The sequence below is a fragment of the Venturia canescens genome, chromosome 1 (assembly GCF_019457755.1).
Source record: "Venturia canescens isolate UGA chromosome 1, ASM1945775v1, whole genome shotgun sequence".
Classification (NCBI taxonomy): Eukaryota; Metazoa; Arthropoda; class Insecta; order Hymenoptera; family Ichneumonidae; genus Venturia; species Venturia canescens.
The window spans coordinates 32,152,301-32,164,982 of record NC_057421.1 but is presented as its reverse complement, the minus strand read 5'-3'; the positions used below and the strand labels follow the sequence as shown (position 1 = coordinate 32,164,982).

Below are 12,682 nucleotides of genomic sequence, written 5' to 3'. Positions count from 1 at the left end.
ATAAATGAGAGTTGGATGGAGACTTTCTGTTTTTGGAAAAATGTTACATACAGAAGATAAAAGATGGACAGAAGGGTTGAAGATAAATAGAACGAATTCAATGACAAAGTGATTGATAGTTCGGCTGCTGAAAAAAAGGTGGAAGAAAATCCACGGAGCAGGGTGCCCAACTCTGTGAAAGAATATTCTCCAGTTCCCCTTGTCAAGACTTATAATAATCCGCTCCTTGGAGGGCATCCCCCATTATTCTTCGGAGACAAATTTTGATATTCAATGGGAACAAAAATTGGATCTTCAAATAAAAATACTCAAACAGACAATTGTTTTATCACATGGCTCGAGTTTTATAATTATCTTTTCGCTGCCTCAGCATTTTTTTGTTCTTTCTAACGAAAAGCGACGAAGGATCAACGTGAGATCTGCTCTTCAATCCAACTCCGTGCAGCCACTGTAAATGGTAATTTGTTAAGCATTGTCTGTGGAAAAAATGATTTTCTGATGAAGTTCATTTTAACTAGTCGATTTTAAACTCACGTAACTTTGCATTGACGAAGAAAAAACTAATCGAAGCAACTATGGTTGGTGAAGATTAATGATGCGATAAATTTCAGAAAAATCCACTGAACATGAATAACTCAAGACTAATTATTGTTATTGATTTTTCGCGTTCATTTGTCAGCAGTTTTATGTAACTCAGTGGAAAATTTGTGGGAGAGACAACGTTGGCAATTTGATCCAGAGAACAAACGTGTTGTGCGTCAATGTGACATTAATATATGTATACGAAACGGCTTAGCACACGTTACAATATGTATTTGTGAATGAAGAAATGAATTATGACAATTTTAAATCTGTCCCTACAAGCATAAAAACTTGTTTCGCGACGTATTCTCACAGATAGTTAAGTTTTCGTATTTTCTCAAGAAGCAGAGGTTCGCTCTCACAATCTTCAATTCGAGTATCGTGCACGTAACTTTTATCTCACAGCACATCTATTTCGTGCACGAACCGAATATCATCAAGCACTTCCATATGTAGACGTGAAAAATGAAAAAAAAAGCAATCGTCAGGTTGTTCGTACACTCAAGAGATTTTTTTATAGTTACCTAAATCAAAGAGCAATCGTGAATGTTTTTAGAAAAATCAGCGACGGATGAGTGTAAAGGCAATTTTATCTTTTCAATTCCGAGGGACGCAAAGTCGACTGTCCCTTGTGTAAAAACGAAATACAAAGTCTTGTACAATTTATCTTCTCCCGCTCGACCTTTTCCCCTTTCTCGTCTCGTCCAGTTGTCTCTACTTTCCGCACGCATCCTCGGAGAATAAGAGAAAAGGGTGCGAAAAATTGCTGCTGTCTTTCACTGTCGCGTAATTCATTCTGTATTCATTATATCAGAAAGCCTGGAAATATTCAATGCCAAGAAACGTCGTTTGAAAGTACATATCCCACGAAAAAGTGAATCATCAATTGAATTTAAAAAAAAGGCAATTTCGTTTTTATTGTGTCACATAAATCTCCGTCATAATAATGCACCGGCAGGGACAATTTTCAATCATCCAAAAAACCATCCAACGTTTTCCAATTCTTAAAGTACTTTTGACACTTTTGACTTTTGACCTAGTAGAAATGAAGTTCATGGAAGCACACCGATCCAGTGCCTTTCTACGTCGCCATATTTTCTCTACAAACGGGACTGAAATTTAAAAAAAAAACATGGACTTGCTTCACTTTTCTTTCATCCCTCAAATGACTTTTTGTGCACCTGTGGCGCTTGTGCTCTCGACAGACGTACGTGTAACGGTGGACGTGGAATTCATTTTTCGATGCAATTATCAAGAGACTCGATAGAGACTTGGAACAAGTACATTGACAGCCCTGTCGTCTGCTGGCCCGAGGCACCCGAGGCTCGCTGAAACTATACTTTCTCTGAATAAAACGATTCGCGGTGGTAATATGTATCTAACATCTTGGAATAGGAAAATATAAAGGCAACGGTATCGAAGAAGTCTCATCGTTTATGCTCTAAAGCAAGGGCCGAGCAAGGACGATCGATTTTTCTATTCATGATTTTCGCAAGGAACAAATTTTTGGTTTTATACATTAATTTCTTTTCATATATAGTGAATACAGTTGGGAACTTAGTCAAAATAACTTGAATGGAATAAATGAACGAGTGTTTGTGAAAACCTTCAGCTTTTTTTTTTTAGCCACGAGTCTCGGAGGCCATTGAGGATTCGTGGAAATTGTAATTCATGTTGACCTTTTTAGTAGCATATTATTCTTTACAAGTCAATTAAATTCCACAATTCCCTTTTAAATATCATCCGTATTCGTAATTCCAACAAAAATCAAAGCAGCCTCACGGAGTGCATGCATAAGGGAGAGCGGAACAAAGCGACAAATTGTTTTTTCAACTTCAAAAGTTGAATTTTATCATCGAAATGATGAAATTCTTTCAGTTCTGGAAAAAAAAATGTCCGCTTTGTCGGAGCAGTGTTCCAGTTTACCCTTTCTTCTCTATACGATTTCCATGAATTTTCTGTGGAGAGTGGAAATATTTGTTTGTCATGAAATGCTTTGTCCGGGCTCCGCATACTATTTTTACAATCAGCTTGATAGAGGAAGAAGAATTTTTGGCTGACCTAAAAATCATAATTCAATGTGGGCTTCATTCAAACCCCCTGACAACCGCCCCATAGAATCTGTTCGCAATCGTCCCAAATTACAAAATATTAAAACTTCATTCGAAGACCATGATAGCGTTAGACAGTGTTCGCAATTACCTACCTTCCCTAATTTATCATTTTGTGAATTAGCACCATGTTTTGTCGGAGGCTATTTGATTTTAAGGAGGGTGGCTACACTCGTCAAAATGATAAGAAATTGATCAAATTTGGTGATAATGTTCTTCAACATCAAGTGCGACGACACCATTTTTTTTCAAAATTTTCTTCTGCTTAGTTATCGAGTAATTACGCATTAAAGCAGATTTCTTATGCCCGGAATGTATACCTATATATATGGAAACGCTATGCTTATACAACACTTGAACTTTAGTGATCAATTACTCGATAACTGTACAGAAGAAAAATCTTAAAAAATTAGTATTGTCAAATTTGGCCCTAAAGAATTATGTTGACCAAATTTTATTAAATTCTTATCATTTTGAAATTTTTAATGTATTTAACATGGTTTAGCATAGCAACATTGTATCGCCGGTAGCCACCCTCCTTAAGACGCGCTTCCAGGCCCCCTAAAACTGCATCGGTCAGTAAGGTCGGGGTTCTGACTGCCTAGTTCCATCAAGTAAGGTAAGATTGCACCATAGATACTCCTAAATCAAGAGATAAACTGTATTAACCTATAGAAATATCAATATGAAACCGGCGTTTCGTGTGTGGAGTTGGCGCTGTGTGAAAACGTGTTTTTTAGTTATTGCAAAAGAAAAGTGAGTATACATTTAGTTTCCATACCTCAAACGGTATATCTCTTCAAAGGAAAGCTAATATGATGTATTTAAGGTGTCAGGTGCTAGATTCATTCGTAAATTTTCCTGATTTCACCCCTCTAACACGCTGGTGCTTCGCGCACCCAACATTCAAAAATTCGTATTTCCCAACAAAAAAACTAAAATGTCACAACGGATTCGTAAAGTAGAAAATATTTTGAAATAAAATTATGAAAGAAATAATTTTTCTTCAACCCGAAATAGGCCTCGGTCTGAGAGGGTTAATGCTTATTCCAATTGTTAATGTTCTATCGGTATGCGAGTCTATCGCTTCAATTTCCTTCAAGTTTACTCACAAATTTTCTGTGTGTTCTACGAGACCAATCTAGACTTCCAACTCCACTCCGTTCCATATAGCCAAAACTTGTAATGCATTTGGAAAGCGTTCGAGAGTCTTCGCATTCCCTATAAGTGCTTCAATTGTGGCGTTGCAGTATGCATGGCTTTCAATTCGTCCACACTACATTATAATCCGATACGAGATACTTAGATGCTTAACGATAAATACATTACTAATTGCCTGGCTAAGAGAACCATTGATTCAACTATTAGGAACTCTGATATTCGCTAATCCTTCATAACGATCTTGCATCAATCGCTATTTGTTTTTATTGTCATCATCATCATTATTATTCATTCGAGAATTCATCATTTTTACACTTATTTTAACAAGGTAAAGTCAGAATTATCATTTTTTTTCTTCATCAATTTGTCATTGAAATTGCTGATTGCATAGAGGGGAAAGATAAACGGCATGTGAGAAGACATTGTGAGGTTATGAAATTTCTGACTGGACAGGAGACAGAAATTTTTTTTTTTTCGATATTAGCAATAAAGAAGTCAACTTTGAATGAACGAAACGACGGCTTCATGAACCCTTCGAAAGGACGGATAGCGTCAGAAACGTCGTTTGCGAGTTAACAGCGAGATTTTTCAAATCCATATATTCGTACATCCTTCATTGAGAACCTTGCCAAAATCCTGCTCGTTCTTTCGTTGAGCTTTTTTTAGTCTCAAAGTTTTCCGACTAAATTCAGCATCACAATATTTCAGTTCAGAAATTTCAATACTTATTCATTCTTGATAGTATAGAGAAATATTTTACTCGAACAATAATTATTTTATAAAACGACAAAAGAAAAAAACGTTCAGCGAGTCATTCGTTATCAAGAATAATTTAAATAATACAAGTGTATGAAAAAATAATTACTTTGCTCCTAGCAAATCATTTTCAAACGGACATCAAAGTCGCTGGAAATTGGGTTTTGTATTTGAAGATCTAGAAATATTCTACTGGTTACAAGAGTTTTTCAATCTCGACTTTACCGGAGCTAATTTGTGGGGATCGAGCGTTCGTGATAAAGAAAATCAATTAGACGATCGACTACATCAAATGTTTGACGAAGTTTTTTTATACATCATCGGTCCTGGTGCTGTTCTGCAAAACTGCCGAGATTCCTGTCCGCGAAGATGGACTCTTAAAAGAGACAAGATTCTTATATTGATTTTCCGTTCGGACTGAAATTGGAGACGAAGGGAAAATAGTACAAAAAAGGAAGTGAAAAAAAAACGACCACAAGTGTGATACCGAGAGTTCGAAGCAGTTCAATCGTGAACTTGCTACAATGCTTTGAGGAATTTACATATACGACAAGAAAAAAGAATAAGTATACGGCAAGTCGATGTAAATGTAAATGATAAATGAATCCAAGAGTTACGAAACTGCTCTTGACCAGAGGTTTGATAGGTCAATCGCTACTAATACTTGGATGCCAAAGAATCTTTTCCTATTTTATACTACATTGGAGACCCAAAGTTTTGACAAAGTACAAGTGTTAAACCAGAAAGTAAGAATTTCAAGGTATCAGACATATTCGTTGTCCGATACCTCAAGTCCCGTAACATTTGTACCACGATCAAACACTACTTCGTAACAATTCAGCACACTTACATCTCTACCAAAATTAATTTCTATCCAAGAAAACAAGTTTGGTAAAGTTGTTGCGGGCTAGTGTTTGATCGTGGTAGAAATGTTACGGAACTTGTTTTTTTTTTTTTGGATAGAAATGAATTTTGGTGGAGATGTAATTGGTAGAATTGAATTTTGGAAGAAATGTAAGTCTGCCTTATCATTCATTTTGGGTTTTACCTGGTGATGGTAACCTTCTTATATGAAAGCCGAACCATATAAATTACGGTAATATTGCGGTTATGAGTCTGGCTAGGGATTCCGACATCGAATATCGAAGCAAATCTGAAATACTAGACGTGATCTATCTGGAAGCCTTCAAATTCAATAATAATTATCAAGCATGTCTCAAAAATAAGAACGAATACATTCGTTAATAAACAGAACACCGGGTCAAGCTATTAACTTCCTAACAATCATAATAGAAATCATCATCGTTAACATTAGCACGTATTAAAATAACTGAGAGAGCTTTGAATGTAGGTTAAAAATGTACATGTTTTTTTTTTTTTTTTTAATTTTCTTGGAAAAGAATTTTCAATGGACACATTATTAAGAAAATCCCTTGATTTTTGGAACAAAATCTACAATAGTAAGAATAGGAATTCTTCAAGAACTGTATTCAAGATTGAAAGAAATCTCTGTCGATCAATCAGATTCCGACGATTCGCTGCTAGACGTATTGGTTCGAGACCTATGAAAATTGTGCGGTTGTCTGTTGGTATTAACGAAGAGATCGTCATCTGCGTTATCCTCGCTCGACTCATTCTCATCTTCGATTTTTAATGACATAGCTGACTCTTCTTTCGATCCTATTTCATTGAACTCTTCAGGCCAACAATTCTGTGATTTGTAAAATTTTCGGTGATCCTGTAAATAAAAATGAATGACATAAATATGATGAGAATTCATAGCATTCAATATAATTTTACTGTGTATGTTGATTACTCGTAGCCAGCAACAGTCCCTCCAAATTGTACATAGCTCAATTTTATTCAATTTTATTCAGTCAGTCAAACATATTCTGAAAACCCTGCGACCAAATAGCGGTAATTTACCTTGGTAAGAATCTTGACAATTTCCGCTTTAACTTTGTCACCTTCGGGAATGGTTTCGACGAGAACAAAATCACCTCTTTTGACCCAAACATTGCGACGGAATTTAACCGGCATCGAAACAAGATAACTTTCTCCAAGACGATCAATGACTTCATGAAGATTGTTTCCCCGTGAATCAATCAGTCGTACTATCGCTTGCTTGTCATTTGGTATTTCGAGTACGTTATCTTCGAGTTCTTTCGTGACATGTTTACGCTTCGTCGCCTTCGACATTGTAACTTATGAAAAATCTGGAAAAATGATAGTTCTCGTAATAATTTTGAAGTAATTTGAGTTTCAATGAAGGTGCGATGAAAGCACCTCGGAATAGTGAAAAACCAAACTGATCGACAATTCTGTTCTTCGTTTACCAAACTCTTCATTCGAGGCAAATCAGGAATCAAGTTCCGTGGTTTTAACATCCTTTGAACGTTTTTTCGTTTTCGCCATGTGCCAAGGTCCAAGAAAACCACCAGATTTTTCGATAGCCGACCACACGTCAAGGCTTTCACCGGCTGGAATGCCGTAACCATTTTCCAAACCATGCGGATTAGAGGGTGTTTTACAGTCAAGTCCAGACTCCTTTCGAAGGACAGTATCAACTTCAACCGAAGCAAAAAAGGCAACGGACATGGGTAGGTCCTTGATGCCTAGTCTGGACGAGCAAAAAGCTCTGGTCAATAAATTCGTAACGTGCATTGCCAAGGCAGCGTTGTACTTGTATTTAGCTGGTACGATGTAACGAACTTCGTCGTGAAACGACAAGCAAAATCTTGCACTGTCGCTCATGAGCCATCGCATGGAAACGAGCATAAGATGAAGAAAGTCAACAGCGCCGCTCTGCACAACCCAATTTATTTTAGTCGGTAGATATTTTTCGTCTTTCCGGCCATCGCCTTCGAGAGCTCGGCTTAATCGTGAGTTCAAAAATGGTGTAACGGGCTCTTTCATTCCGGCTATTTGTTCGAGCCTATTGAACATTGCGGATTCCGTGCCACCCGACCAGCTACCTTGGTCGAACATTTCATCTTGCAATTTTCCGTGAGCTTTTGCGATTTTGTATGTGTCCCAAGAAGAATAATCGCAATCATCGAGATCGTCGTTTACGTATTCCGGTTTTAAACGAAAAATCCTTTTGCCTTTCGTGAGGGAAAACATTTTTCGAGATTTAGACGTTGCCTCGGACTCGCTCATCGTAGGATTAAACTGTTTCAATAGTCTTTCTGCGAACTTTTGTCCGGCACCATAAATTCTCGCGTAATTTATGACCTTTGCGTGATCCCTCGAGATTCCAACGGCTTTTGCGGTCACGCTGTGCATATCCGTACTATTGGCCTTAGTCCCGATCAATGTCATCCAACCGAATGGTGTTGCACCGTGGAGTCCAGCGCAATAAGCATCGCCGATCACCGAAGCTATCCACAATTCTTGGCTGTCTACATCGGCACCAACGATGTTGTAACCTGGAGGAGCTTGCACCATTGCTCGAAGCTCCGAACCGATACGTTCCATCGAAGCGTTCGAGGCTGTCATCCAGGTTGGCTCTGTTGCTCTTCTCGTTACTGTTCCACTTACAACCACCTGCGGTATTATAGCACCGTAACGCATCCCTTTCTCACTTCTTCGCACCGTGTTCGGCAAACTTTCGTCCTTGAGCCAAACTACAGTCTGTGACATTATTCTGTCGCGATTGTTCCTCCAATAAGAGACCGTTCGAGCAATTTGCAAAACTTCCGAAGCACTCGAGTCTAGACCGGCCAGTACATTTTCTGAAAATTTGTTGAGAAAATCTCTGGCTAGGGGGTTCCCGACGTTATGGGAAGCTCCATTTTTATGAGGCAGTTTGAAGAACCAACAACAATTGTCGATATCGACGTTACACCATATGCCACTGCCCTTGTAAAACGTTTCAGGTGGCTCTGTTTTCGGTTTTTTCTTTTTGTATCGCCAAAACTCTGTTTTCGTTAATTCGTTCTGTACATCGGATCTCAATGTTGACATGGCGTAATCAGCTCCATCTCGTTTAGCACCGGAATTAGGCAAAGGACACTGAGCGAGGAGTTGTTTCAGAGGTAACTTTGTTTGTACTTCAGGATTGTCTGTATAAGGCACTAAAAAACCCCAACCATGTTCTTTGATGTAGTGAAGTGGATAATTTTCCCACGTCAGGTTCAAAAGCTTTGGGACTATTTGCATGGAAGTACTTATATTCTGAGGTCCTGGCAGCCAGTTCTCGTCGCTGTATTTCATGCACAATTTCCGATACCAAGCGGGATAACCCGACATGTGAGGTAACTTCGCTGGGAGAAAATGTCTCGTTTCTTGTAAATAACGAAATTCCTCTTCCAATGGATCTACTTCGTCCTCTCCGTCGGTTAAATATTTCTCAAAATCAGAATCTTGAATTTTGAAGTTAGCAATTTCGTTTTCTATATCCTTGCGCTTGGTTTTGCTCGCAGTAGCTTTAAGCTTTATGGGTTGAACGCTCCAGTCTTGATCCCACATCCACAAATCATCCTTGTACTTTTCGTCGTGTATAAGTTTGCACACTTGATCTGCCCGTCTGGACAGACGCATTTTCGCTTCATAATTCTGGTCCTCAAAAGTTGACTCGGATTCTTCGATGTAACGCTGCCAATTAGAATTGACCGGCAAATACGCGGAGCCGAGTTCCAACATGCCTGACAAACTTACCGGATGGGGGAATCTTTCCTCGAACATTGGGAAAAGTTTGACCAAGATTTGATGCGTTGCTATTACATCCAATGCGCAATATTTGATCAAATCATGGAATTGCTCGCGAATTTCTTTCAGCGTGCCTTCAACGAAAACGTTACGAGATTTTTTATCTAATTCGTGACCGCAATAAAGACGGTAAACATCGGCGAGACCGTTCAACGAAGTCAAGCTCTCCCATGCTTCCTTTTTGCCTTCGTGTTTCTCTGTTTTCAAAACTGTTCTCTGGTAACTGTTTAATCCACTGACTGCGACGTGCATCGACATTGTATCAACGAAACGAGCTCCCGTACAATTCAACCAATATTGCTCTTTTATTCTCTGACGATCGTAAGAAACGTTATGACCGATTATTATTTTTGGTTTCTTGTGATTATCCGTTAATTTTTTACCGTCCTCGATCACTGTACTTTCCATTGGTATTAAAACATCCGTTGTTAATGAACGACTCTCAACTGGTATGCTATTTCCTTCTACCAGCGATTTTGAGACCCAACCGTACCACGCCTCGCTCGTTACTGCCGTTGCAAGTGTTGGCAATGGTCCTTCTTTCATACACACCTCTACGTCAAAGATTATTCCATTTTCCAAAGGATGTTCCACACGCTCAACCCCGTCTTTCGAGTATCTGTAAAATGTGAAAATTTTTATAAAAAAAACTACAAGACCATGAGTTTACGACCCATCACCACGACGCTGAAGTTTCCAACGTTGGAGTCCCAACGAAATGAACGAAAAAAACATCTGTTATTCACCAATTTTTTATTTCACGAATCGTTGGTGCAGCTTGAAAAACTACGAAATGCAAATTTGGCAGGGAACAAAATAGGAGAATTACTGGAATTATTGGAGAGTTTTTTTCGATCATTTCGTTGGACTCCAACGTTGGAAACTTCAGCATCATCCCATCACCAATCTTGATCATACACGAGAATACGTCTGAGAAAGATATAAAAATTCATCTCATGTTGCTTGTAATTTCTAACGACGCTGAAGTTTCCAACGTTGGAGTCCAACGAAATTAACGAAAAAAACGTTTGTAAATCACCAATTTTTTATTTCACGAATCGTTGGTGCAGCTTGAAAAACTACGAATCGCAAATTTGGCAGAGAACAAAATAGGGGAATTAATGGAATTATTGGAGAGTTTTTTCGATCATTTCGTTGGACTCCAACATTGGAAACTTCAGTGTCATAATTTCTAACCTATTTTTGTTTCAATAGCCATGCGAGGAAAAGTTTGATAGTGCAATCACTGACATATTTATTAACTGACAATCAATTTTCAATTTGATCTGAGGCACAACACAAACAGCTTTTCGGCAGTTTGGAAAGATTGCAGTTAGCATTCTCAAAGTTTATTCAAACATTCATCAACTATTTATTCTTTATTTTTCTGTTTTGTTGACTTTTACTGGACACTCAATTACAAAAATTATGATTGAATAACGCGCTTAGTCTTTATTCTATATGCAGAAAATTGCTGTTTCCTCACTTCAGAATTTTTCGATTTTCATACATTCTATCATCGGTAACTATTTTAAAAGATTACATTCACTAAAATATTTTGATAAGGATCGATCAAAAATTAAATTGGGTTCAAGAGAAAAATACACAAATAATGTAATAACTCTGAAAACATGGAATTCCATTCACTAAAACTCAGAACACACATAAAAGTTGTCATATACTATGAAAAAATTAAAAAGTGCCACTTGCAGTCAATGTATTTACTGCACGAAATTAAATTTTTCAGGAATAATATTTTGTTTACCTTGTCCAGCCTTCTTCCATTAGCCAGTTTTCTGGCATGTCCGGAATTCTTTCCAATATTTTATGAATTATTTTCAAATAATCTTTGGTTTGATCTTTCGCAATATTGTAGAAATGCTCTTCTATATCCTTTCCTTCGAAAGCAGGAAGATTGATATCGGCGTCTGGTATATTTTTTATGTCATTAATATTCATGCCAGCCTTCGAGAGCTCTTTTCTTAACAATTCCAATCTCTCCGGTGGCAATTCATTTTGAGAATTGCAGTTTGGGAAAACTTGTTGATACAAGTGCTGAGACAACATCTGCATATTAAGTTCGTTGAACCGTGTTTTTCCATCATTCATGGGTTTTAATATTTGAATATCGTTATTAGCCTCAACACTGAGATTGATTTCTCGTTGTGGAATATCAGCATGAGTAGCAATTGAGTTTGCTGATTGAAATGGGAAATTCCATTCTGCTCGGGTCTTGGTCGATGGTTTACTCCTGAATGTTTTGGGTAAATCATCATGATTGGTAGTATTGAGTTTTGTCGTATTTTGTTCAGTCACAAGTCTGTGAAATGAATTTTGTGATTCTATGTTTTGATTACCGTTTATATATGGCCTTAGAATCGGTTTTAAATTATTACTAGTGAAATCGTAATGAATTTGAAGAGGTTTCGACTTTAGGGTGGAATGATGCAACATTCGCATTCCCGCGTCATTGGAAATGTCGTAAACCGGCTTATCAATCTTGTCGACCGCTTCATTCGTAAAATCCGACAACTTTTCAAAATTTGATGTGCCAGAGTTTGAGGTTAAGTCGACTGATTTTGCGCAGGAAGTCACTTCGTTTTTCTTTACACGATGAATTCTTTTCGTTTGGTACGGTTTGTAAGAATTCTTCGGTAAATCCTTTTTAGATTTTGTACAATTGTGCCTTATGCAGATGTTGATCAGTTTGGTTTTTAGGCGCATTATCGTGGGTTGATATTTCACTCAACGTATCTTTTTGAGGTTATAGCACTATGCAGATGTCAACACACACGTGACACACGTGTATTTTCCCGTCGATATCCGAGATTCTTTTCCGCACTTATTATCTTACCTCGTTTAACACGCGTTAAGGGTTGTTGATTCTGGACGAGAAAATCCACAAAAATGCAAGGAAGTATCATAAGTTGAACAATATAATGAAAGCAACGATGCACACGTGCATGTAATTTTGTTGGCGGTCCATCGTATTCTGTATCTTTCTAACCGTAACCTGTTTTATCGATTGAGTCTTTGCATTTTTTTTTCTCTGCTTATTTTAGACATATAGTGCGCTGTGCGATTTCATATACATGCTTCGGGTGTCTATTCATATAAATTTTCAGTGACTTTAATCGCGAATTTGCAAATCAATAATAGTCATTAAAACGATCAAATGAATACGAAAAATGAAGAGTCGTGCTTAACAATATTCTTTGCCAATGTGAATTCATTAATTATGCTTCTGCAAAAAAGGGATGTAAATATTATACTATTCATGCGTACGTATTCAAATATATTATAATGTACTGTAGCAGGCAACGTTCAATCGATTTGATGTGTAAATATTCAAATATTCAATA

The 12,682-nt window shown here is 37.6% G+C and overlaps 2 protein-coding genes across 4 annotated transcripts; both read right to left on the bottom strand.

The window, feature by feature from the left end:
- Nucleotides 1-6,126: 6,126 nt before the first annotated feature.
- Nucleotides 6,127-6,809, bottom strand: LOC122419409 (probable RNA-binding protein EIF1AD). Its single transcript, XM_043433944.1, has 2 exons — nucleotides 6,537-6,809; nucleotides 6,127-6,348 (listed from the first exon to the last, which is right to left on the bottom strand). The coding sequence occupies exons 1-2, from the start codon at nucleotides 6,807-6,809 to the stop codon at nucleotides 6,127-6,129; spliced, it is 495 nt and encodes a 164-aa protein (XP_043289879.1).
- tam (DNA polymerase gamma, catalytic subunit tam) lies at nucleotides 6,685-12,160 on the bottom strand. 3 transcript variants are annotated; one of them, XR_006261436.1, is made up of 4 exons: nucleotides 11,678-11,777; nucleotides 11,086-11,571; nucleotides 6,897-9,939; nucleotides 6,704-6,826 (listed from the first exon to the last, which is right to left on the bottom strand). XR_006261436.1 is itself a non-coding variant. In XM_043422681.1 (3 exons), the coding sequence occupies exons 1-2, from the start codon at nucleotides 12,042-12,044 to the stop codon at nucleotides 6,969-6,971; spliced, it is 3,930 nt and encodes a 1,309-aa protein (XP_043278616.1). In that variant the 5' UTR covers nucleotides 12,045-12,160; the 3' UTR covers nucleotides 6,685-6,826; nucleotides 6,947-6,968. The 3 variants fall into 3 exon arrangements, 1 of the variants encoding a protein (XP_043278616.1); XM_043422681.1 differs by having other exon boundaries at nucleotides 6,685-6,826; nucleotides 6,947-9,939; nucleotides 11,086-12,160; XR_006261435.1 differs by having other exon boundaries at nucleotides 11,086-12,160.
- Nucleotides 12,161-12,682: the final 522 nt, after the last annotated feature.